The 22937-nt window shown below is 45.2% G+C and overlaps 1 protein-coding gene across 1 annotated transcript; it reads left to right on the top strand.

The window, feature by feature from the left end:
- Nucleotides 1-20547, top strand: Aldh8a1 (aldehyde dehydrogenase 8 family member A1). Its single transcript, XM_052751575.1, has 7 exons — nt 1-141; nt 4072-4219; nt 5641-5796; nt 7862-8011; nt 11957-12213; nt 15561-15722; nt 19189-20547. The coding sequence occupies exons 1-7, from the start codon at nt 1-3 to the stop codon at nt 19639-19641; spliced, it is 1467 nt and encodes a 488-aa protein (XP_052607535.1). The 3' UTR covers nt 19642-20547.
- Nucleotides 20548-22937: the final 2390 nt, after the last annotated feature.

Below are 22937 nucleotides of genomic sequence, written 5' to 3' on the forward strand. Positions count from 1 at the left end.
ATGGCTGCGGGAAAAAAGGAACTTTTGATGTTGGAAAACTTCATAGGTGGACAGTTTTTACCCTGTAACTCATATATAGATTCGTACGATCCGTCAACAGGAGAAGTCTATTGCAAAGTACCAAATAGTGGAAAAGAAGAAGTGAGTATATTATTCACTTAGAAAACTGAAATGCATTTACTGTATTGACAGATTGTGGGAAACTATTTTCTAAAAGAAAAGAGGGGAGTGAAGGAAAATGTAGAATTTCATAAGGTAAATTATGTTACAACTGGACAAGCATGAGCCAGAACGGCTCTCAGCTTACTATGGACAGAAGAAAGTTAGTTGTCATTTGCCAGCTTAACAGCTCTGGGCACAGTTGGTTTTAATTTTTGTAATTCTCAGACAGGCTGTAATAGGTGTCTCGTAAAAAGTATTATTCATAAGAACTATCACCATGTTAAATGCATCCTTTTCTCTACAAAGTGTCCACTAGCTCCATGGATTTATAAAAATAAGTTTTAAAAACTTAAGTTGAGAACAACATAAAAAGCCCAGGACTTTATTTTAGACCATCATCTACTGATTCCTCATATCTCCAAAAGTACCCAGTGAAACCAAACCAGCTGTTTGAATAATGAAGCTGAAAGTTAAAGTCTAGTGGGTTTTGTTTCATTATACTTTATAATTGTTTAAAAAATATTTAATGGTTCCTATTCCTTTCTCTTCCTCTCCTTTCTCTTTCCCTTTCTTTTTTAGTTATGAAGAATTAAATTCCCTTGGTGAATTTGGTAAAATACCTGAAATACGTTTGATCAGTTATGAATTATAGCACTGAGAATAAAAAATATCTAGTGTGATAAGTGTGGCTGATATATGTATAGTTATCAAGTGAATACTGTTTGTTCTTTTCAGACACAAAGAACCAGATTATAATATAATTTCAGCCTTCCTATATGCAAAGTTTTTTTTCTTCAAAGATTCAGCTTTTTTTCTTCATTGTTAAACTTTAAATCTGTCCTCTGGAGGAAAAGTATAACTTTAGACTTCTGTGCTAAAGTTTACATATATTGGATAACTTATTAGTTAAATTGTAACTGACAATTTTGTTTGCTTCCCGTGACAGCAAACAGCCACGTGAGAAATCTAGCCCTGCCTTCTCCCCTCTCCCCAGTCTCATGGTCTTTCCAAAATGATGTTAAAAACAACAAAACTACCAAACGCAGGTGGAGTGTGGGAATGGCTCACGCTTCTTCAGGAAGAAGAACAAAACAGCTATTTTACTTCCTACTACCATAATGCATACAGCAATCCAGTTTACAAGTATTCTGTGTTCCACAAATGCTGTGTCTTTGGTGACTTCACGAGATACGTGCAAAAGTGTGTGTGTGTGTGTGTGTGTGTGTGTGTGTGTGTGTGTGTGTGTGTGTGTGTGTGTGTGTCTGTGTGTGTGTGTGTTTATGTGTGTGTGTGAGAAAAGAGCAAAGTGAGATGTAGCCTGTGGGCTTCATGTGAAAACAGGAGCAGGTCAGAAAAACACTGGCAGATGCGTTCTGTGTACTTCACATTTTGACCACAAGAGGGCATATCTGTTCTCATGTATTTATCCTTCCGAGCTCCACGCTGCTGCCTTTCCAGCATCGGCCTCTTGTTATGCCACAGAAATGGTTCTCAGCCCGTGGGAGTTGAGCTCAGGGCTCTCATATCAGATATCCTGCCTATCAGATATTTACATTACGATTCATAACAGTAGCCAAGTTACAGTTATGAAGTAGCAAAAAAAAAAAAAAAAAACATTTATGCAGCATTAGGAAGGTTGAGAACCACAGTGCTACTGCATGTCAGTTAACGGTCTTGGGACCCACAGAGATTGGGTTTGACCCGACGCTACGACTTAGTAACTGTAACCTCTGGCAAGTGGCATGCTCTTTCTGTGTCTCAGCCTTCCTCCTACAGAACAGCGCACAGTACTCCGATGTAGAGTTTTAAGAAGGATTAAGTACTTTGTGCTTTTGGTTATATTCCTTCAGATATGCAAGTTAGTCAGTGAGTGATTGATGGAGTTAGTCACTCCAAGTGCCAGTAACAGACCTAGGATGCGATCACATGGAGAACGTTAGACTCCACACACTGTTAGCACGGAGTTAAGAGCTTTAGGGCTTCGACCCGTCTAGACAAATTTCCTTTCCCATGCTAGATCCAAAACAGTGTACTCTTTGGGAAATGATTGAAAATCCTCATCTTTTAAAATTAACATCACTTCTTCCCAGTGACTCGATGGCTGAATTTTAGATACCTTGGTAGAGATGGCACATGCTCTTCTCCCCGCCCCCAGCTCCTGTCTACACATTTAACTCTGCATTGGAAGCTTGAGCATCTGACCTACCTTAGCTCTACATGCCGTGTGAGACAGTGGCTGCCGCTCAATCCCTTTGTGACACAGCCTTAACCTCGCCTAGATCCCCATTCTTCTGGCTGCCTTAGGCCTCTGGGTTATTATTGCTTGACCTGTAAAATGAAAAGCTGCCTTGGTGAAGGCGGCGAGTCTCCCTTCTGTCATTCAGCTTTGCTCTGCAGACCCCTCAGGGACGTTGCCTGAAGCAGCAGCTTGCTCCTTTTAATGCAGAGAAGAGTGCAGCCAGCATGGATGTGCCACAGTTGATGACTAGAGCTGGTCGCTTGCAGTTTGGGGCGACTGTGGCTATCACTACTATAAACGCTCCTGCACACTTGGTTTTTTTTTTGTTTGTTTTGGTTTTTTTTTTTTGCATGAAAATAAGTACTCATTTCCCTGGGATAAAGCGCAGGAGGGTGTTCCTGACTGGCGAGGTGGCTGCCTGACTAAGAGTTTGGGCACTGTCCTGTTCTTTCTGAGTGCCTGTCCTCATTCCCACCAGCAGTGGACGACAGGGCTCTTTTTTCAGCTTCCTCCCCAGCATTTGATACTGCCACTGTTTTGTTTTGTTCCCTGCCCCCTCCCTTTTCGTGGTTTTTTTGGGGGGGTCAAACCAAGGGCATTGGGTATGCTAGGAAAATGCTGTACCACCGAGCCACACTCACAGTCCAGAAACTTTTTTTTTTAAAGATTGATTTATCTATGATTATGTATACAGTGTTCTGTCTGCACATATCCCTGCAGGCCAGAAGAAGGCGCCAGATCTCTTTACAGATGGTTGTGAGTCACCATGTGGTGGCTGGGAATTGAACTCAGGACCTTTGGGAGAGCAAGCAGTGCTCTTAACCTCTGAGCCATGTCTCCAGCCCCCAGTCCAGAATCTTTTGATCCTTGAAGCTGACTTCATGCACAGTTCCCTATGGCTACCAACTGGACACATTTTCATGCCTTTATTTATCTTGGGCATACGTCTTCTGTGAAGTATTCGCTCACATCCTTTGCCCACTTCCCAATTAAATTGCCGGTGCCTTTGCTGTTGACTGCTGTAGTTTCTTCATATGGGGCAGATCAGAGTCATGTGTCAGCTCTGTGATGGGCAGGTATCTTCCCTAGGTCCACGGTCGTTCTGCCTGCTCCCCATCAGAGAAGCCAGGTGACCAGCTGGGCAGACACTCCTGCGGTCCTCCATTCCATCCCTGGTACCACCTGGGCTGCTTTGTTCACAGGAGCTGGGGCCACCCTTGGGTTTGTCTTTGGGCTTCTAGCAGTTCTTGCTAGAGTCTGTTCCAGTGCCTGTGCCAGGGCGTGTGAGCCGGCCCGCTGCTGGCTCTGCGACTAAATCCCTAAGGGAGTCAGCAGACGGGAGGGGAGGCTTTGGCACATGGTTTCACATGGTCAGCTGCTGACCACCGGGAGCCCATGGTGGCACTGACTCAGAACTCAGATGGTCAGATTAGCCTGAGGACCGCGGGAGGGAGAGAGCAAATGACCCTTCCTTTGCTTTTTTTTTTTATGCTGTGTGTTGATTACATAAACGTCTGTGTTGTCTGAGTGTAGTTTAGCACTAGGATATGTTGGATTACTGAAATTGGACAGAATGACCATCAGGTATGAAGGGAGCCATGGATTCTGGATGCTGCCACCCCCTTGGGAACAGTGGTACTAAGTAACCATCTCCGGTTGGCTCCTCAAAGATTGAAGCTGCGGTGGAGGCTGCCAGAGAGGCCTTCCCTGCCTGGTCGTCCCGGAGCCCCCAGGAACGTTCTCTGGTCCTGAACCGACTGGCTGATTTGGTGGAGCAGTCCCTGGAGGAGTTAGCCCAGGCTGAATCTAAAGACCAAGGTGAGGGGGGTCCCTGGCAAGATTTGTCTGCCTTCCAAGCTCTTTGACCGACAGTGATTGGGCTTGAGTACAGGCGTGTCTTACTAAATGCTTATGAAAACTGCAGTACGTACTTAGACATTGGCAGCTAGCACCCCCATTCTAGTTTGTCAGCGAATCTCGTGCCTTTGGTAGAATGGATCACACTCAGGGCAAGTTAGTCAGACCATCCTGGCTGAGGTGTCAAGCTGGCCTACATCCTTGCTTATCAAGACAGTAGAGATAGAGGCAAAAATGTGCAGGATGCAGAAGGCCGAGTTTTGTGGCCGGCGCGCTCGGCCCCATTGAAACAAGTCAGTGACTAAACCCAAAGCTAAATGATGTGGGAGTGCATGCTGCCAATTTAGTGGAGGAGCTGCTAGGATCCACAGCAGAGTCTGGCTACGGAGGGACAGGAGGAGCTAGCGGTGGCCAGGCCATCTCTCTGTCCTGTTCAGAGGCTCCCCAAGTAAAGACAATTTGAAGAGCGGCTAGTTTTCTGGTGGGTTGTCAGTATTCTACGCCCAGCTTTCACTCCTTCCCAAAGGGCGTGGGGATGGATTGAATATATAAATATCATAATGTCTTTTAAGGAGAGCCGTGGGGTGTTATAACGTATCTGCCATAAAGCCAACCTTAAGTTAGGAAGCAGCTGACAGGCCCTTGGAAGGGGCAGGCTTCTTCAAGGTCAGTGTGGTGGTGCACACTCGTGATCATAGCCCTTGGGAGGCTGAGGCAGGGGGATTGTGAGTTCCTAGCCCCCTGGGGCTATATAGTGATAACTGGACTACACACACACACACACAGACACACACACACACACACACACACACACACACACACACACACACACAGGGGAAAAAGTTTCTTTTGCTCCTGTTCTGGGGTCAGTCCGTCTCATTTCGCCACTAAAGGGCACCTGAGAGAAGTTCAAGTAGACTCCCCGCTGCCCAGTCCAGACACCAGCATCCTGCAGTTAGGTTCTCACTAGCCCTTTGGATAACTCCTCTGTGTGTTTGGAGGACGTTTAAGACACCTCACCCGTTTCGGTGTGATGTGCACATTCAGCTGTTTTAACCCTGGCTATTTCAACCCCATCATTTTGAAGCGGCTAACACACCAGAGCCCGTGTGGGTGACATGGTGGCGTCTGGGAGCTTCGTGATGAAAGCTAGGAGGAGTTCACAGAGCAAAGATGTTCTGGCTCTATTTTAGGCCACTTCATTCTATAACCTCACACCTAAATATTTCATCGCTTGATCCAGCCAGCATCAACTCTGTGTGGTGAAGAAGTGCCTCCCGTGGGCTGGGAATGAGCGTGGTGATAGACGACACACAACAGAGGTCAGCACTAACTCCATGGGAAACACAGGGGCAGCATTTTCTGTTGTTCGCTTCCTACAGGGAAAACCCTCACACTGGCCAGGACCATGGACATTCCTCGGGCTGCTCAGAACTTCCGGTTCTTTGCTTCCTCCATCCTGCACCACGTGACGGAGTGCACACAAATGGACCACCTGAGCTGCATGCACTACACCGTTCGCACCCCCATGGGAATCGGTAGGTGGTGTCCCAGGAAAACCTGTATCCGAGTGTCCAGAAAATTCTGGACAAGTGCTGACTAGGGACAGGGTGTTGATTTTTCTCCTTTTGTTGAAAATGTATTGCCTTTAAAAATGATTTCTAGTTCATTCCCATTGTATCAAATTCTCTGCCTTTTCCAGAAACTCTGTCTTGAAAGATCACAGGGGTAGGGGATGATGTGAGGAGCGCTTTGTTGCTTATAATTAAAATAAGAAAACAAGAAGTCCGGACAGTGTCTGCTTGGACTTCAGGATTTCATCTTCTTCACGCTTCAGTATTCTGAAAAGCCGGGACACTAGTTCTCTTTTCTTTTTTTTTTTTTTTGAGACAGGGTTTCTCTGTGTAGCTTTGCGCCTTTCCTGGAACTCGCTTTGGAGACCAGGCTGGCCTCGAACTCACAGAGATCCGCCTGCCTCTGCCTCCCGAGTGCTGGGATTAAAGGCGTGCGCCACCACCGCCCGGCTCTCTTTTCTTTTTATAGGATTCAATGATATGGGAAATTTGAGTAAATTAATAAGTATGTAGTTCAGCTGGATGTGCTGGCTCGTTCTTAGCACTTGGACAGGGCAGGCAGGGAGATCAGAATTACAAGGTTATCCTTGGCTACACAGTGAGTTTGGGGTTAGCCTGGACAAGACCCTGTCTTAAAAACAACAACAACAACAACACAGTAAATAAACAAGTATGTGCTCTAAGTAATGCCAGTCGTCTGGCAAATAAGTTATTTTGCCCTTTGATGTAAATGTCTGAAGTGACCAAGTATAATCAGCAGATGTCACTGTTTCCCCGAGAAGAAACTCCATGCTTAACTAGCTACAAATACCAGAACAACAAAAAGGGAAACATTTCACTGTCTTGATTCCCTGAACCCTCTAGAAATCATTTCCCAAGGCATTGTGGGAAGCTTTAATCTCCTACTAAGAAGCATATGAACATATTTTGTTGCAAATACATTCTTGTTACTCTTAAAGAACAGAATTTTCTATGAGAGGTTTAGTGCTATTACATATACTTACTTCTACAGGACAAAGTATAAAATAAAGTGGTTTTTTTTTGGGGGGGGGTTTCAAGACAAGGTTTCTCTGTATATCTCTGGCTGTCCTGAAACTCAGTCTATAGACCAAGCTAGCTTCAAACTCACAGCATTTTTTAATTCATAAGGGAGACCTTTCTGTGCAGGCTATGGATGGAAACTGAACAGTTTAAGAATAGTGCATAGAGATACATTCAGTCATGCCTGACCTGGGACTCGAGATAGCTGTGAATGGGACCTAATGCACAAGATTATAAATTATTTAAATTATCATGAGAGTCTTTGGGCCATGTTTAAAGTTAACTGAGTGCATGGTTCTTGAGCGTGAACTTGATGGACTTGACAACATTGTGTCACAAAGTCAGAGGACTGGACATACCTGCTAGAAGTTAGGTGTGTGTCCTCCAGCAAACCTACACAGTCAGAATGTAGTTGGGAATATAGACAGAAATTTGATTTTAAGACCATCTGTGTTGCCAGGGTGAGTTTCACAGTGTGTGTGTCAGAGTCCATCATCGTCACCGTCCCCTAGAGGGGCATTCCGAATCACTTTGTGCCTGTTGCACACATAGTTTGAACTTTAAGGTCTCAGTGACAGCAGATTAGAGACAGAGGTGGGGAAGCCCGTCAGGAAACACCATCCTAGCCTCTTAATGTGGCACCGGGAGAGGGCTTTCTTTAAAGAGTAAAGATCAGTCTACAGATTCCAATATGCATTCTGTTCAGAACATATTGGCAAACTGTCAACAGCCTTTAGGCCCGGAGCTTGTATTGCTGTGGTTCCTAATTATAATTGTGGTTCGCCAAGAGGATGGTCAGGGTATTGACTTTGCTCTTGTAAGGAGGGAATTTCTTCTAAGTATTCTAGAATAACTTTTCTGAAGCCGGCTACCAATAAGTAATGTTTGGGTTGTCTGTGCAGCAGAGAAGTCTGCTAGAAAACGCCACCCAGCTGGTCTGTCTCTGAGGCCGTGTCACCAGGGCCCTGCTTCTGTTCTTGTCCCTTAGCTGGTTTGATCAGCCCTTGGAATTTGCCCCTTTACCTGCTGACCTGGAAGATCGCCCCGGCCATCGCTGCTGGGAATACTGTGATAGCCAAGCCCAGCGAACTGACATCTGTGACTGCGTGGATGTTGTGTAAACTCATGGATAAAGCAGGTAACGGGGTGTGGGGACAGGGAGGAGGCACAGGGCTAGAAGCAGCCTTCACTCGGCGTTGATTCCAGTGCTGTCTTTTCATTTTGTAAGCCTGATACTTTCTGGCCACGCCTTCATCCACAGCAGGGTTTTTCTTCTCCTGTTCCTTCCTTTCCTCTTTAATTCCAGCAGGATGCCATTGAAGAATAGCATCACCCCATGGGGTGAAGGCTGAGCAGTAAATATTTCAGGCTTAGAGAGACCTAAAAACATAGTTCAAATTATTGTTATCAACCGCCACTTTAAATTTAACCTTGAGCTACTAGGCAATCTTGGAAGTAGGCTATTGCTAGAGTTTATGTAGCTGAACAATTCATAGTCCATTCAGCCATTTTCAAGGGATTTAATATACATCTTCTAGTTTCCCCATATTTGGGGCAGAAATGGATAAGCCGTGGCCTCTTATCAGCATCCACCCATTTGCTGCTCATTCTCTTTCAGCTAACGATTTAGTGTCTACACTTAGGCTGCCTTCCTGGTTTCGTTTGGGATATAATTATGCATGGGGAAGCCTGACATTGTCCTGGTATTTAAATCCCAGCAAGCACCCTTTGAAAAGCCTCTTTCTGTTACGATCCTCATCTTGTGAAACCTTCAGCTAGGATGGGAATGATGCCTGGGTGGTGGGGACAGTTATCACCCTTCTGTCTGTGTTAACGCATGATGTGCTTAATTGCCTTTTGGCATGGAGAAGCCACAGTTGGGCTCTCCTTACTCCATAGAATGGGCAGCAAGTAGAAGCCTATTTCTCTTTCCCTCCATCCCTCCCCCCCTCCCTCCCTCCTTCCCTTTCTCCCTCCCTCCCTTCTTCCCCATTTGCTCCTTCTGGGTACTTCAGAAGCAAAAGCATGCACATTAGCTTCCAGTGAAGTTTAGCTAGTTCTTTAGGATTTTGATGATAGGTTAAATCTGGGCTTGTTTTGGAAAATGGCACTGGTCCTTGTAGCCCTAGGGATGAGGCCTTCTAAGCAGTCTTTGGATTGACCTATACAGATGCTCTAGGCCCCTAGTAGATGGAGACCATGCCTACCTCTCCCATTTCCCAGAATGTGCCTAAACTTCCTTATAAACAGACCCCCTTCTAATTCCATTCTTTGCAAAATGAAGCCTTTGGTGTGCACATGGGCACAAACCGTGTCCTGCCAGCTTGGTGACTACAGGTTCTTAGAGTGGGTCAGGAGAGGGGCTGTGCCTCTTCGTCAAGCCTTGAAAGGCTTCATTCTTGTGTCCATGTGTTTCTGACTTTTCTTCTAGCCACTTACCCCAGTCTTTATTTTGCAATTGCTGTTTGTCAACTAAATTGTTTTTCTTCTCTGGCAACCAGAATCACTTAAGAGTTTAGAGGGCAGATATCTGTACGAAAATCGTGTTACTGTCTGGCTCAAGGGGCAGAGGACCCTGAGAAATCATACAAGCTGCTGCCTCTTACTACATTAACAGCAGACCTCAGGCAAACAATCAGAATGCTAATGTGTGTGGAAATCAGTCAGCCTGTGGAATGAGCTCATTGTCCCGTGGTGAGATATACATGGTGTTCCTGTGTTTTCTCTCAGCCTCTGCTAAAACATCATAGTAAACATTAGACATGACTCAGGTCATTTTTGCCTTTGAGGGTTTATTAGCAGCCTCCCTTATAAACTTGCTTTCCCATCTACCCTAAGGTAGTCCTCTATTTGGAGCTGCAGGGCCTCATCCACAGATGGGAAACTCCTCCTTATTTTGTCCTATCAATGACTCTTCTTCTAGACTCTTCTTGGCTCTTCCACATGGTACACAGCGCTGCTCTAGTTATGACCTCTGAATCAAGGTTGACCTAAACACAGAGTGCTTAGAAGTAAGATTCTGACAGATACATCACAGCATTGACTTTCCTACCTGTCTCCTTAAGGGGTCTTCTGTGTGTGAGGTGGGTGGGTGGGTGGGGATCTTCACCATCCCCTCAAAGTGACCAGGCCTATGCTGTGGCTCTGTGGAAGGGAGTTCTGGATAATCTTAGATCATTAATGTGAAAGTATTATTTATGCATGAAGATCACATTCCTGAAGATTGGCTTTGAACTAAGAGAGATGCCTGGGGAAGGCATCTTGAAGATTTGAGCTGAGAAGAGAATATCTAACCTGGGGCAAGCAGAGGAGACAGAAGCTTCCAGGCTGTCCCTTGAGTGTCTCATGCAGGATTTCCACACCTGCTATAGTCACCCGAGGAAAGAGAGGGACTGAATCCAGCCACCTCACGCAAGGCTTAAGAAGCCCCCAGATACCAACACAACTCGAACATGGACAGCTTCTCCAATTCACAATCTGTTTCCGGTTGGATACTGAATACTGAACACTGGTCGGCTCACTCCCATTCACTAGCATTTGTTAACCTGCTCTGACCAGCTTTACTGATTACCAATTATTGCTTAACTTTACCAAACTTCTCACCAGTAAAGCAAGCTAATAATAGTAAACACCTTAAAGGGTTGTGATAAGTGAGAGATGTGTTTCCAGATCTTGAGTGGACACCTGGAACTGTGGATGGCATTGATCTCTCTATGCATCTTGTTTTTATATACGTATAGACCTATGGTAAAGTTTAATTTATATATTAGGCACAAGGAGAGATTAACAATAAAGCAGAAAAAGTATGACAACACACTGTAATAAAATCGATGTGAGAGTGCTTTTTCTCTAAATGTAAAGACAAATATTTCAGACCATAAGTGACTTTGGACCACAACTGAAACCGTAGAAAATAAGTCCATAGATAATAGAGGATGACTCCAGATTACTAATAACAATAGCTGACATTACTAAGCAGCTGATAAATATCATCATTTACTGGTGGTCCAGGGGACACAATGGAGAACAAAATTCAGATAGTGTTCTGCCCTATCCTAGCCAGCAACTTGGTGGAGGGCAGGCATAAGGAAGTGAGGAAATTCATGGGTGAGGAGATGACTTAGTCACTCTAGTGCCTATTGCACAGTATGAGGCTCTGAATTCGGCCTGCAGAACCCATGTGAAAAAGCCAGGTGTGGCGGCGGCGGTACACACTTGGAATCCTGGTACTGGGGATGCAGGCAAGCCAGTCCCGGATGGTCACTAGGCAACCACTCTAGCCTCTGCCGGAAGATCCAAGCTAGTGAGAGACTCTGTCTCTAAAAGGATGGCTTCTGAGGAACGACAGTGAGGTTGACTTCTGGCCTTTACACACACATCCACATAAATGCACACTCAGGCACATGCACAGCACCTCCCCCCCTCAAGAATTTAATCCTGAAAAGATGGAAATGGATACATGTAAATTTAAGTCTAAAGGGTCATGCAGTAGAAAATATTGAGGCACCTGTTTTTGGATGTTCTTGGTATTTGTTGCATGATTTTAGGTCGTGGTGAAGCTGTAGGTAATCATGGGCACAGGACCTCGAAGTCAAAAATGAGCCCCTCTGGGATGCCTCCTCCTGCCTCTCTGGGCCAAGATAGTTGATCTCTTCACATCTCTGCAGGTCCACACACCCGTTTACTTAACACTGTCACCCTGCTTCGCCACTTCTGGGTATCAAGTTGGAACCATCCCCTGTTCCACACGAGGTTGAGATTGTTTGGTAGTACTTGTGCACCAGCCCCAAAAGCTTGGCCCATATTATACTATGAGTTTCTCAGAATGTCCTTTACCCTGCATCTTTCCAGACCGGAGCACCCAGAGAAACCCCAGCAGGTGGATTCTATAAGCAGAGATGACTCTGTTGAATTGCCTTTGCTATTAAACTGGAGCTAGTCGTAAAATCTCCAGGTGCTGTCAAACCCACCATCCCCACCCTCTCCCCACATGCCAGCTTTTGGACTCCCAAAGGAGAGCCTCCACGCCACTTCAGGAATCCTCAATAAACCTAGGAGAATTACTGTTTTATTTTCCATCCAGGTGTTCCACCAGGTGTGATCAACATTGTGTTTGGAACCGGGCCCAGGGTTGGTGAGGCCCTGGTATCCCACCCAGAGGTACCCCTGATTTCCTTCACTGGGAGCCAGCCCACAGCTGAGCGGATTACCCAGCTAAGTGCCCCCCACTGCAAGAAGCTCTCCCTGGAGCTGGGAGGCAAGAATCCTGCCATCATCTTTGAGGATGCCAATCTGGAGGAGTGTATCCCAGCAACTGTTAGGTCCAGCTTTGCTAACCAGGTATGAGTCCTGCTTACTAAGGCCCTGTCGGATTGGATTTATTTCATCACAGTGCAAAGTCCAGAGGGTTTGGCGATGATCCTGTCATTTTGTTTTTTCTGAAAGTAGGATCAGTTAGAGCGTTATTCTAATACCCAGGAGTGGCCTAGGACACTCACGGCTTCTTTTTGTCAAGTTCCTCATCTTGAGTCACGTAACTTTCATCAGGTACCAGCCACAGGTAGAATGACCGATTTTGCTGCCACAGGTAGAATGACCGATTTTTCTTTATTCACACAGCCAGCTGCCTGTGTCTTCTTTGCGGCCACATGTCTTGTTACCAGTAGATTTTCTTCCCTCCCCAAAGTATGCCTGATACCTTTACACTCTGAGTTCCCATTCCCTGTGACATTCCAAAGCAAGTTTCTGAGCTCAGAGAGCCAGAGGACTTCAGGACATCTTTTCAACTTTTATTATTACATCACAGATATTCCCAAGGGCTCTGTTATTTTTGTCAGGTTCTTCAAAGTTTCAGCCTCCCAGAGAAGTAGGAACACTAGACCAGATGAATTGGACAACAGCTTCCCCCAGGTGGAAACGAGGCCTCCATTTCTTTACCTTTACAATCGTTTGAATCATGCTACCCTCCAAAGAGATTCTAGGAATGCTCAGTGAAAAACATGACTTTCAATTAATATTTTCATAATAATTGTAATGATAGTTATTTCCTTTACCATAATTTCCAAAGAAGATGGCTAGAAATACAATGTTTGGGTATTGGTAGACAGTTGGATGTTATAACACAAATGATTTGATCAAGTAAACAATTAAAGTAGTGGATCAAGGGTTTCAAGACAATGAGAAAGGGACAAAGTGAGATGAGGGATATCAAGTTGAGACGAAGTATAAGGGAGCCACATGCTAAGCAAGGACACACAGACTGAGGCTGCTCATCTACCAGGATCCTTTTAGGATTCAGGTTGGCCCACTGAACCTTTCTTTGGGTGAGACGGGTGTTTTAAGACATCAGTGAGAAAAAAGATATGGTCAACCCAAGGCAACAGCAGATGGATTTTAAGCAAACTATAATAGCTTGCTTTATTTGCTTTAGCTGATGGACGAGTTCCAGGCAGAGCATATTTCTCCCTTAATTGAAGATAATTGGCTTCAGGGGAGGGAGGGGTAAACTCTCAGTGTGACCTTGGGTATATTTTAATTCAAAACTCTGTTTCCTAACTGTGAACTGAGAATACTAACACACTGCAGAGCTTTTATAGAGAAAGTATCCAAATCAGTGCCCGGCATGGCATAGAGATTCAGGGAATGAGTTCTTTCCTTGCTCTCTCCCTTTGCAGTGGTCCTTTCTGGGATCTCGGGTAACCTACATTTTCCCATCACTAAATGATAGGAAACTTGGTAAAACGCATGTCTCCCCACCATGCCCGCCTTTTGCATAGGGAACTTATGCAAATGAATCCAACAGGTGTTTGACCATCTTCCAAGCTACATAGGCAGATGGTTCTGATAGTGGTCCTGTTGGAAAAAGAATTCGTTATTTCGGAACATTAGCTGCTTCATTTGGACAATAAACCTTTGTGCAAATACCAAGATAATTAGAAGCATTCTGTTCCCTGGGATTGTTGTGAACACCAAATGTAAACGTGATGAAAACTGTTATTAATATTTATGCATTCATATACTTTCATACATTTTGCTTTGAAGTGTTCAGATGTGGTTTGTAAACCATTTCATGTTATGTTTAAATGACAGGATTGTTTTTCTTTCCAAAACCTACCAGGACCTTTCCTCTGAACACTCAGCATCTCTATTTAGATGTCTAGTGGGCATCGGAACTTAACATGCCCACAGAAGAACTCTTGATCTCTCTCCACCCACTGGAAAAATGACTCTTCCCTTTGCCTCCTGTTTGCCCTTCCACAGAAAAGCAGAGCCCAAAGCTTGGACAGCCCTGTTCTTGCTCTGAGCCTTGTACCTATGTCTGATCTATAAACGGATTTTCTTGGTTCTGTGTTTAACACGTATTCCAAAACATCACCTTTCTGGTGTATCCATGCAGGTCTCCTACACTTTTTGGGTCCTACAACCCTTTAAGAATCTTGAATTCAGTGAAATAATATTTCCTCTTCCATTGGTACCTCCCAGTACAAGCTACCTACATTTATTTGAGCTCTTGGAATATTTTCCTTCATTCCTCACTCTAATTTCTTTCCATTTTTGTTTTCCACACAGCTTTGTGAATGATCACCTAGAAATGTAAATCTCGGGGTCGGGGGAGATAGTTCAGCTGGTAAAGTGCTTACCATGCAAGTTTGGGAGCCTGAGTTCAGGCCCTAGAACCCACACACCGTAGTCGTAGGACTGAGGAGAGATGAAGATGGATGCGTCCTCTGGCTCAGGGGCCAGTCAGCCTGGCCTACTCAGAGAGCTCTAGGCCACTGAGAAGACCCTGTTACAAAAAACAAAACAAACAAACAAATAAAAAACAAGCAACAACAAATAGAAAACTCAAGGTGAACTGCTCTGGAGGTTGTTCTGAGGTTGTTCTCTGGCTTCCACATGTACACACACACCACACATGCTTTCACACACATGCATGCACACATGCACACACTCACGCCACATACACACCACACAAACACACGCATACGCATATACATACACACATGCACACATATTCACAACACATGCACATGCATGCACACACATGTATCCACATATCACACACATACACACGCACCACACACCCATCAACACAGTGTAAATCTGATCGTATCACTCTGTTGCTTCCTTTCCATGATGCTGAGAGTGAAGCAAAGTCCTTCTGAGCCCTTGAGAGTGTCCACCTGCGGCCCTCTCAGTCCCACCTTCTTTCCATCACTGCCTTTTGCCGCCTTGGCTCACGTCCTCAGCCCACCCACTCACCTCCTTGTCTTGCCACCTACGCCAGCCTCAGTCCCATAGTAGGCTCCGGCTCTTACCGCTGGAACCTCTCTCCTCCCAGCCCTTCCTATCCAACCCCTTCCTAGCAACCAAGAGTCCCTTCAAATATCTGCTCTGTAAGGGCCGCTCACCAGTCCTTACACTGAGATTCCTAATTTTATCATTTGCCTAATGTTCTTCTATTGTTTGGATGAGTCTCTGAAGTCGTATCACGTAGTGGATGTTTATTTGTGCTTTTGTCTGTCTTCCTGTGAGATTATGTGTTCCACGTGGTAGGGACTAGTCCTGCTGACAGCTGGATCTTATTGTCTGGACCGCTGCCTGATGCATGGCAGGTGATCAAAAACATGGGGCATCTATCCGTGAAGAAGAATGTCCCAGTTTATCACTGTCTTCCCTCTTGGCAGGGGGAGATCTGCCTCTGTACCAGCAGAATCTTTGTCCAGAGGAGCATCTATAGTGAATTTCTCAAGAAATTTGTAGAAGCTTCCAGGAAGTGGAAAGTTGGAATACCTTCTGACCCATCAGCCAACATGGGTGCTTTGATAAGTAAAGCACATTTGGAGAAAGTAAGTAATCTCTGCCGTGTACATTCCAGGAAGTTCTTATTTAAAGAGAAACTCAGAGGCTGGGCAGGGGTGGCACACATCTTTAATCCCAGCACTCAAGAGTCAGAGGCAGGTGGATCTCTGTGAGTTCCAGTCCAGCCTGGTCTACAGAGTGAGTTCCAGGACAGCCAGAGCTACATAGTGAAACCCTGTCTCAAAAAACCAAGAGCAGGAAAGGGAAGGAAGAAGAAAGACACAGGGCAGGAGGGAGGGGAGACAGACAGACAGACACAGAGAGAGAGAGAGAGAGAGAGAGAGAGAGAGAGAGAGAGAGAGAGAGAGAGAGAGAGAGAGAGAAGAGAGACAGAGAGAGAGAGACACTGGAGAAGTGCCTTTGTGGGATTTGGATTCTAGAAGTGGCTCAGGTCTGAATTTGAATTCTAGCATCCACATTGGGAAGCTCCAAATGTCTGTAACTCCAGCTTTAAGGGATCCAGCACCCCCTTCTGGTATCCATGGGTATACACACACACACACACACACACACACACACACACACACACACACGTAAATAGAATAAATCAAGTCTTAAAGAGAAGCTCAGCACACGCAGAGGACTTATCAGGCTTTGAAACATTACTTCTGAGAAATTATCAGCAATGGAAAATGGTTTCTCATGGACCAAGAGCAGAGGTCCAGGACACTTGCTTGAATTTCTCTTCTCCATCCTTAGAGCAAATGGTGCCTTCTGAATGAGACTTTTCCAGTCCATTCATAAAACTACACTCCCTAGAATGCCCCCTAACGCTTCAGTGTCTTATTTTCCCACATTTCTTTTGTAGGTTGGCTTTATGTGTATGAGTGTTTTGCCTGCATGTGGGTCTGTGCACCGTGTGCATGCCTGTCACCTGAGAAGTTCAGAAGAGGGTATTGGATACTAATGATGTTTGTGAGCCATCATGTGGGTGCTGGGAACTGAACCCAGGTCCTTGTCAAGATCATCAAGTGCCCTTAACCACTGAGCCATCTCTCCAGCCCTCTTTCCGTGATTCTTAACCCTGCCGACACACACTCTGTACTTCTTCTCTTACTCACTGTCTTCCCTTGAGCAGAAAGTGGTCAAGTTTATTCACTATTGTGTCCCAAGACTAGGAAATCTCAGGAAGCCCAGCAGTGCACAGTGTTCACTGGGACAGTGACTGTAACACTGTGTTCTGGGTTCCAGATCTTTATGCCACAAACCCAACTATTTGCCTTGAAATTTTTCTTTTTGGTACTTGGCTTAAAGTACTTGGAATTGGGTCTAAACCGGTGGGTTCTGGACATCTCTCTTGCTAGGATGAGTCAGCATGAACTCCAAATAGAAAATAAACTCAATTACCCGGCCTCTCTTCAAGAAAGCACTCACATCATTATCTCTGAGTCACTAGGCTAACTTATGATATAATTTATTTTATATTATAATCAGCTATATTGTATTACCTACATTTGTTTTTAGAGTATAATCACTAATAAGACTAGAAATTAGAGACCTTCTTTTTTTTTTCCTGGAAGCTCAGATACTGAAGGCATCTGGGCCTTTAAATCTTATATATCATTCACTTTCCAGTTTCTTTAAAATACTTTTTATTATGTCTTTGAGAAGTTCATACATTGTACTTTGATCATATTCACCCTTCCCCCCATTTTCTCCAAGTTCCATCCCCATCCCATACCCACCGAAATCTCACCAAGGTCAGTGTGCTGCCTATATGTACTCCTGCCTGTGTGGTCAATCTACCAGGGACTGCACCCTTAAGAAGGCTCCCTCTCCCTCTCCAAGCGCCTATCAATTACCTATAGCTACTCCGTGAGGGGCGGGACTTTGTGCTCACTTCCTCCCCTCATGCTGGAATTTTGACTGGCTAGAGCTAGTGCAGGTCTTGTGTATGCTGTCACAGTCGCTGGGAGTTCATGTGTGCAGCCGCCTTGTTGTGTCCGGAAAACACTGTTTCCACATAGTCATCCGCTGGCTCTGGCTATCTTTCCTTCCCCTCCTCTGGACAGATCCCTGAGGAGGTGGCCGTGGTATAGATGTCCCATGTATGGCTGAGCACTCTTTGGTCTCATATTCCTGCCACTATGACCAGTTGTGGATCTGTATATTAATTAGCATCTTCTGGGGAAAAAAGTGTTTTTCTGATGAGGGTTGAGAGATGCACTAATCTATGGTATAACAATAAATCCTTAAGAGTCAGTTGAATACTGTGTTAGGTTTCTTTAACAGAATGATAATAGTAGGTTCTCCCATGGGGCCTATGTTCTTGGCCCTGATACTGGTACCAGGTAAGGAAGGATTGCTTTTTGTAGAGCAGACCTTAAAACCAACCAGAAGATGGTTGGCTACTCCCATGACATTTCTGCCAATCTTGCACAATGGGCACATCTGTCTGAGTGCGTTGTTGTTATTGCAGCTTACAGAGTCACAGCTGGACAATAATGATTATTTTTCTCCTCTTGAAGTGAGCAGAACGCTTTTCACGGCTGTGAAAGCCAGCCAGTAGGGATGACGCTTCCACATCAAAACCAGCTTCATTTCTCCATGTTCTAGGGCTCAAGTATGTGATGTCTTCAGTGATAGGGCCACATTCTTTTTTTTTTTTTTTTTTTTTTTTGGTTTTTCGAGACAGGGTTTCTCTGTGTAGCTTTGCGCCTTTCCTGGAACTCGCTTTGGAGACCAGGCTGGCCTCGAACTCACAGAGATCCACCTGGCTCTGCCTCCCGAGTGCTGGGATTAAAGGCGTGCGCCACCACCGCCCGGCCCTAGGGCCACATTCTAAAGGGCAACCAAAAGCAAAGGCAATAGTCTGTAATATTTGGGGGTTTGTGAGACCTCACTGGCCAGTAACTCTAATAGAGGTAATCCATTCCTGGCACTAAACATTTTACTTGTTAGCCTGTGGTGTCTAGGAAGGGCATTGTTATCCCATTACAGGGCAATTTCCAACTTCTTACTATTCCCTGCAAAACACACACACACACACACACACACACACACACACACACACACACACACACACACTATCTTGTACCTAATTATAGGATATGCCTAAATGTGAATTAAGCTTTATTGTTTATCAGCTGCATGAACCCTATATACTTTCTGAGGCACAGTGATATGGTGAGCAAATTGGGGATAAAAATAGTTGATAGAGTATAGAAAGAATTAAGTGACAATACATAAAATCACTTCTATTAGTGCCTTATACTTAGGTGTGAAATAATCTCCCTGTCTTTTGCATGAGGGCTAAATATACATACTCTGGTGGGAGCTCCTCTGCCTTTAGGCTTTGTGGTTGGGTAGTTAGATAACCCTAGATCCCTTAGCACCGACCTTATATTGCTTTTCAATTACGAAAAATACCGATTTTCCTGCTGATGTGTGTAAAATGTCAAATGGTAAGAGGTTTGTAATTATGGTTTATGGTTTATGGTTTAATCTCTTCAGGTCAGAAGTTATGTAATGAAAGCTCGTGCCGAGGGGGCCCAGATTCTGTGTGGTGAGGGTGTGGATCAGCTGAGTCTTCCCCTCAGGAACCAGGCAGGCTACTTCATGCTTCCCACGGTGATAACGGATATTAAGGATGAGTCCTGCTGCATGAAGGAAGAGATATTTGGTCCCGTGACGTGTGTGGTCCCTTTTGACAGCGAAGAGGAAGTGATTAAAAGAGCTAACAGTGTTAAGTACGGGCTGGCAGCCACAGTATGGTCAAACAATGTGGGGCGCACCCACAGGGTGGCTAAGAAGCTTCAGTCGGGTCTGGTCTGGACCAACTGCTGGCTCATCAGGGAGCTGAACCTGCCCTTCGGCGGCATGAAGAGCTCTGGAATAGGAAGAGAAGGAGCCAAGGACTCATACGACTTCTTCACCGAAATAAAAACCATCACCGTTAAGCACTGACTTTCCTCTGTGGAGAAGCTGCTGCGGCCGATGCCTGACCGCAGAGAATCATGGGTGCGCTGCTGTGAACAGAAATCCCAGTCTGGACTTGCCAGGAGACTAGCTCTTGCTGACCTTCACTAGTTGGTATTTTTACCAGCTTGTGAAAAAGAAAATGCAGTTTTTAATGTGGAATGAGAAGAAGATGTCTAAAGAGGAGACACAACAAAGCCAAGCAGCCAACAGTCTCCCTGACCCTCATGTCACGCCTTCAGAGATGTCATCGTTTGGTTGAATTCTTGAAAAGCTGCCCAGATCAGATAGTTTCATTTACAGATATATGGCAAAACAAAAACAAAGGCCTATGGAGATAGAGAGAGGACCAGGGAGTTGGCTCAGTGGGTAAAGGGCTTGCTGTATAAACATGAGTATCTGAGTTCAGATCCCCAGCAGGGTAAAAGCCTGACATGGTAGCACACACCACACACCACACACCACACACATGTGTGCACACACGCACACACACACACCACCACCATCACCATCAACAACAACAAACTTGAAGAGAATCAGCCCGCCATCATTTTCTATCTTGGAGAAGCCGTGGAGATGGTCTCCCTCAACCCCTAGCCACTAGCAAACTGATTGACGATTGGCTGACCCCATTAATATCAGGAAGTGATGGTGTCACACATGATAGGTCTTACTACATACATCTGATAAGGGCTGGGGGGATGGCTCAGAGGTTAAGAGCACTGCCTGTTCTTCCAGAGGTCCTGAGTTCAATTCTCAGCAACCACATGGTGGCTCACAACCATCTGTAATGAGATCTGGTGCCCTCTTCTGGCCTGCAGGCATGCATGCAGACAGAATACTGTATATATAATAAATAAATAATCATTAAAAAATACGTCTGATAAGAATAAAGGAAAACAAAGCAATGATTTCTTTTTAGAGGAAACGTGGAACACAAAAGATAGTTTGATTCATTTTCACTGTCAAGTCCAACCAACTCTAATTCTTCAAAGGAGCAATAAATTGTTCATCAGTAAGACACATGCCTTGAGTTGTCTGTTACTCTCCTTATCCTCATTCTCTTTGAAGTATAGATCTTTTTTTAACTAATAAAAGTCTGTCTAATGCCCCTTTTTCCTGTATCCTCTGAATGTTCTGAGGAAAACACTGAGGTTTACAGAAATTTAATAGCAGCCTCAGGGTCACACAGACGGCATAGGCAGAGGTGGGATTTGAACCTCAGACTTTGAAGCTCAGGACTTCTCATAGCCTCGCTCCTGCTGTGGGTTGTGCTTCAGAAGGAGGGAAGCACTTGTGGTTCCAGCAGACCATGTCGCGGACTCCAGGTTGTCCTGTGGTCCAGGTCTCCCTCCTTGCTTCTCTTCTCTCATTGGCTCCATTCCGCGTGAGTGCGGGACCTCGACGGCACTTGTGCAGCCCAGGTACCTCCTCCAGCTCTCCCCTCTCCTCGAAACTATTTGCTGTCGGATTCCACAGCTGGCTGGACTCCTGACGGCCCCAGCTCAGTTACTCCCTTTTGAATTCTGAGTTTTTTGCACAATACCCCGTACACAGAAGGGGCTCGAACTGAGATGGTAGACCAGAATGAGCTCGTACTGGTGCTCTGGTTGCATAGCACGAGGCACGCGTTTGTGATGGTGGTGGTAAGATGAAGCTCCATGAGTTTTCCTGGGACTTCAGGTATATTTTCTCACGTACAAATGCTGAGAGACTTCAACGGACCTTTTAAAGAGCAAGTGATGACATTGGACCCTATTGGTTCCTAGCTTCTACTTCCTCCTTCCCTTCTCAATTTTCTTGTCTAGCTGAGGCCCATAACCTGCATCAGCCTAGTCCAAGACCTATTCTGAGTGTTAGCAGAGGAGACTTCAGTAGCTCCAGTCATTAAGAATCTCTGTCTTCATGGTAGATACTGATCAGCTGACTAGTAGGGATGGGGAGGGAACAAAGACCCATTGAGGTTCATCACTATGTACCTTTCCTCATTTTATGGACTATAAGTGGGTTGAGAACGGCAAACTCCGAGGAGTCAAGAAACAGGAATTGGATGCATATTACTTAGAGCTGTGCATCCAATTAGTAAACCTCTTAAAATAGTAATGTAACCTACAAAATTGGAAGGCAAAAAGCAGGTGTGGAAGAGTAGGGAACGTGGGTGGGATTGCGGATCATTCATTGTAGGAAGCTATACTTGTTATATGATGTTGATAAAGCCAGAAATACATTGGTGTAAACATTGGTTAGTTCGATGGTATTGAAGACCTAAAAAACAGGGCTACTGAAGGATGATCACTCTCAGTTTGGTGACGCATGCCTATCTATAATCCTAGCACTTAGGAAACCAAGGCAGGAGGATTGCTATGAGTTCCAGACTGGTGAGAAAATAATCTCAGAAAGATTTTTTTTTCCTCCTGGGAAAAAGAGCCGAGGATTGGAAAGGAAATGCTTGGCTTCAGGGGTAGATCCTCTTACTTCAATTTGTGAACGATGGGGCCTCTTTGAATTGCTCTTGTGCCTTTTTAACGTGCTGTTACTTGCCTGCTCTGGAAAATGATACATATATTTCCACACTCTTATGTGATGGCTTTTCAGGAAGTGGAGGTTGGGAACTGTGTTCTATGTTGTTGTGGGATACACCAGGCCTCAAGCTCTTAACTAAGCTGCTCTTAGGAGGCTAAGGTTGCCTAACGTCTTGGAAGGCCAGGGCAGGCTATTTGAAAGAGTCCTTTTCTCCACTGACACCGTGGGAAGCCTGCCGGGGTCAGGCCAAAGGAGGACAGTATCCTCTATTGGCTCAGAGCTGCCTTCGCTCATCAGAAGACTTGGGAGGCAGACCTGGTCACTCCTGCCTGGCAGGAGGTGGCAGGAGGCTGCTCTGGGATTCCAGATCTTTAAAACCAAATTCCAAACCCCTTAGTCTTTCTGGCTCCGCATCTGATTCTCTCCTGTGAGTTTTCATTACCTTTGTGTTAGAGGTCCCTGCAGCTGACTGTGACTGTTTCCAGGGGGTGCATTTACTCCTCAAATGTTCTGGGGGCAAGTTCCTCAATTCAGATCTAGTGAGGGTTTAGGAGTACTGTTTTAGGACATTTTGTTTGTGGGTACAAATAAAGGGAGGCTTCTGGAATGTATTCTGGCATTCATCATCTCTCTGTCGAATGGTCTGGAACAGTCACATCATCAGACTTGGCTGCCAAGCTGAATTGCACCCAGGCGTTGATGATTCACCCCAAAGCCTATGCAATCCGTCGTCATCACTACTCTGAGGCTTCTTCAGCCAA

This window comes from Peromyscus californicus, unplaced genomic scaffold (genome assembly GCF_007827085.1).
Source record: "Peromyscus californicus insignis strain IS unplaced genomic scaffold, ASM782708v3 Scaffold_22__1_contigs__length_63687245, whole genome shotgun sequence".
NCBI lineage: Eukaryota > Metazoa > Chordata > Mammalia > Rodentia > Cricetidae > Peromyscus > Peromyscus californicus.

Excerpts from the sequence above, each read along its gene's own strand:
- Aldh8a1 (XM_052751575.1), top strand. The coding sequence starts at position 1 with ATGGCTGCGGGAAAAAAGGAACTTTTGATGTTGGAAAACTTCATAGGT. Across the intron at positions 8,012-11,956 it reads TAAACTCATGGATAAAGCAG|GTGTTCCACCAGGTGTGATC; the intron begins GTAACGGGGTGT and ends TTTTCCATCCAG. Across the intron at positions 12,214-15,560 it reads GGTCCAGCTTTGCTAACCAG|GGGGAGATCTGCCTCTGTAC; the intron begins GTATGAGTCCTG and ends CCCTCTTGGCAG.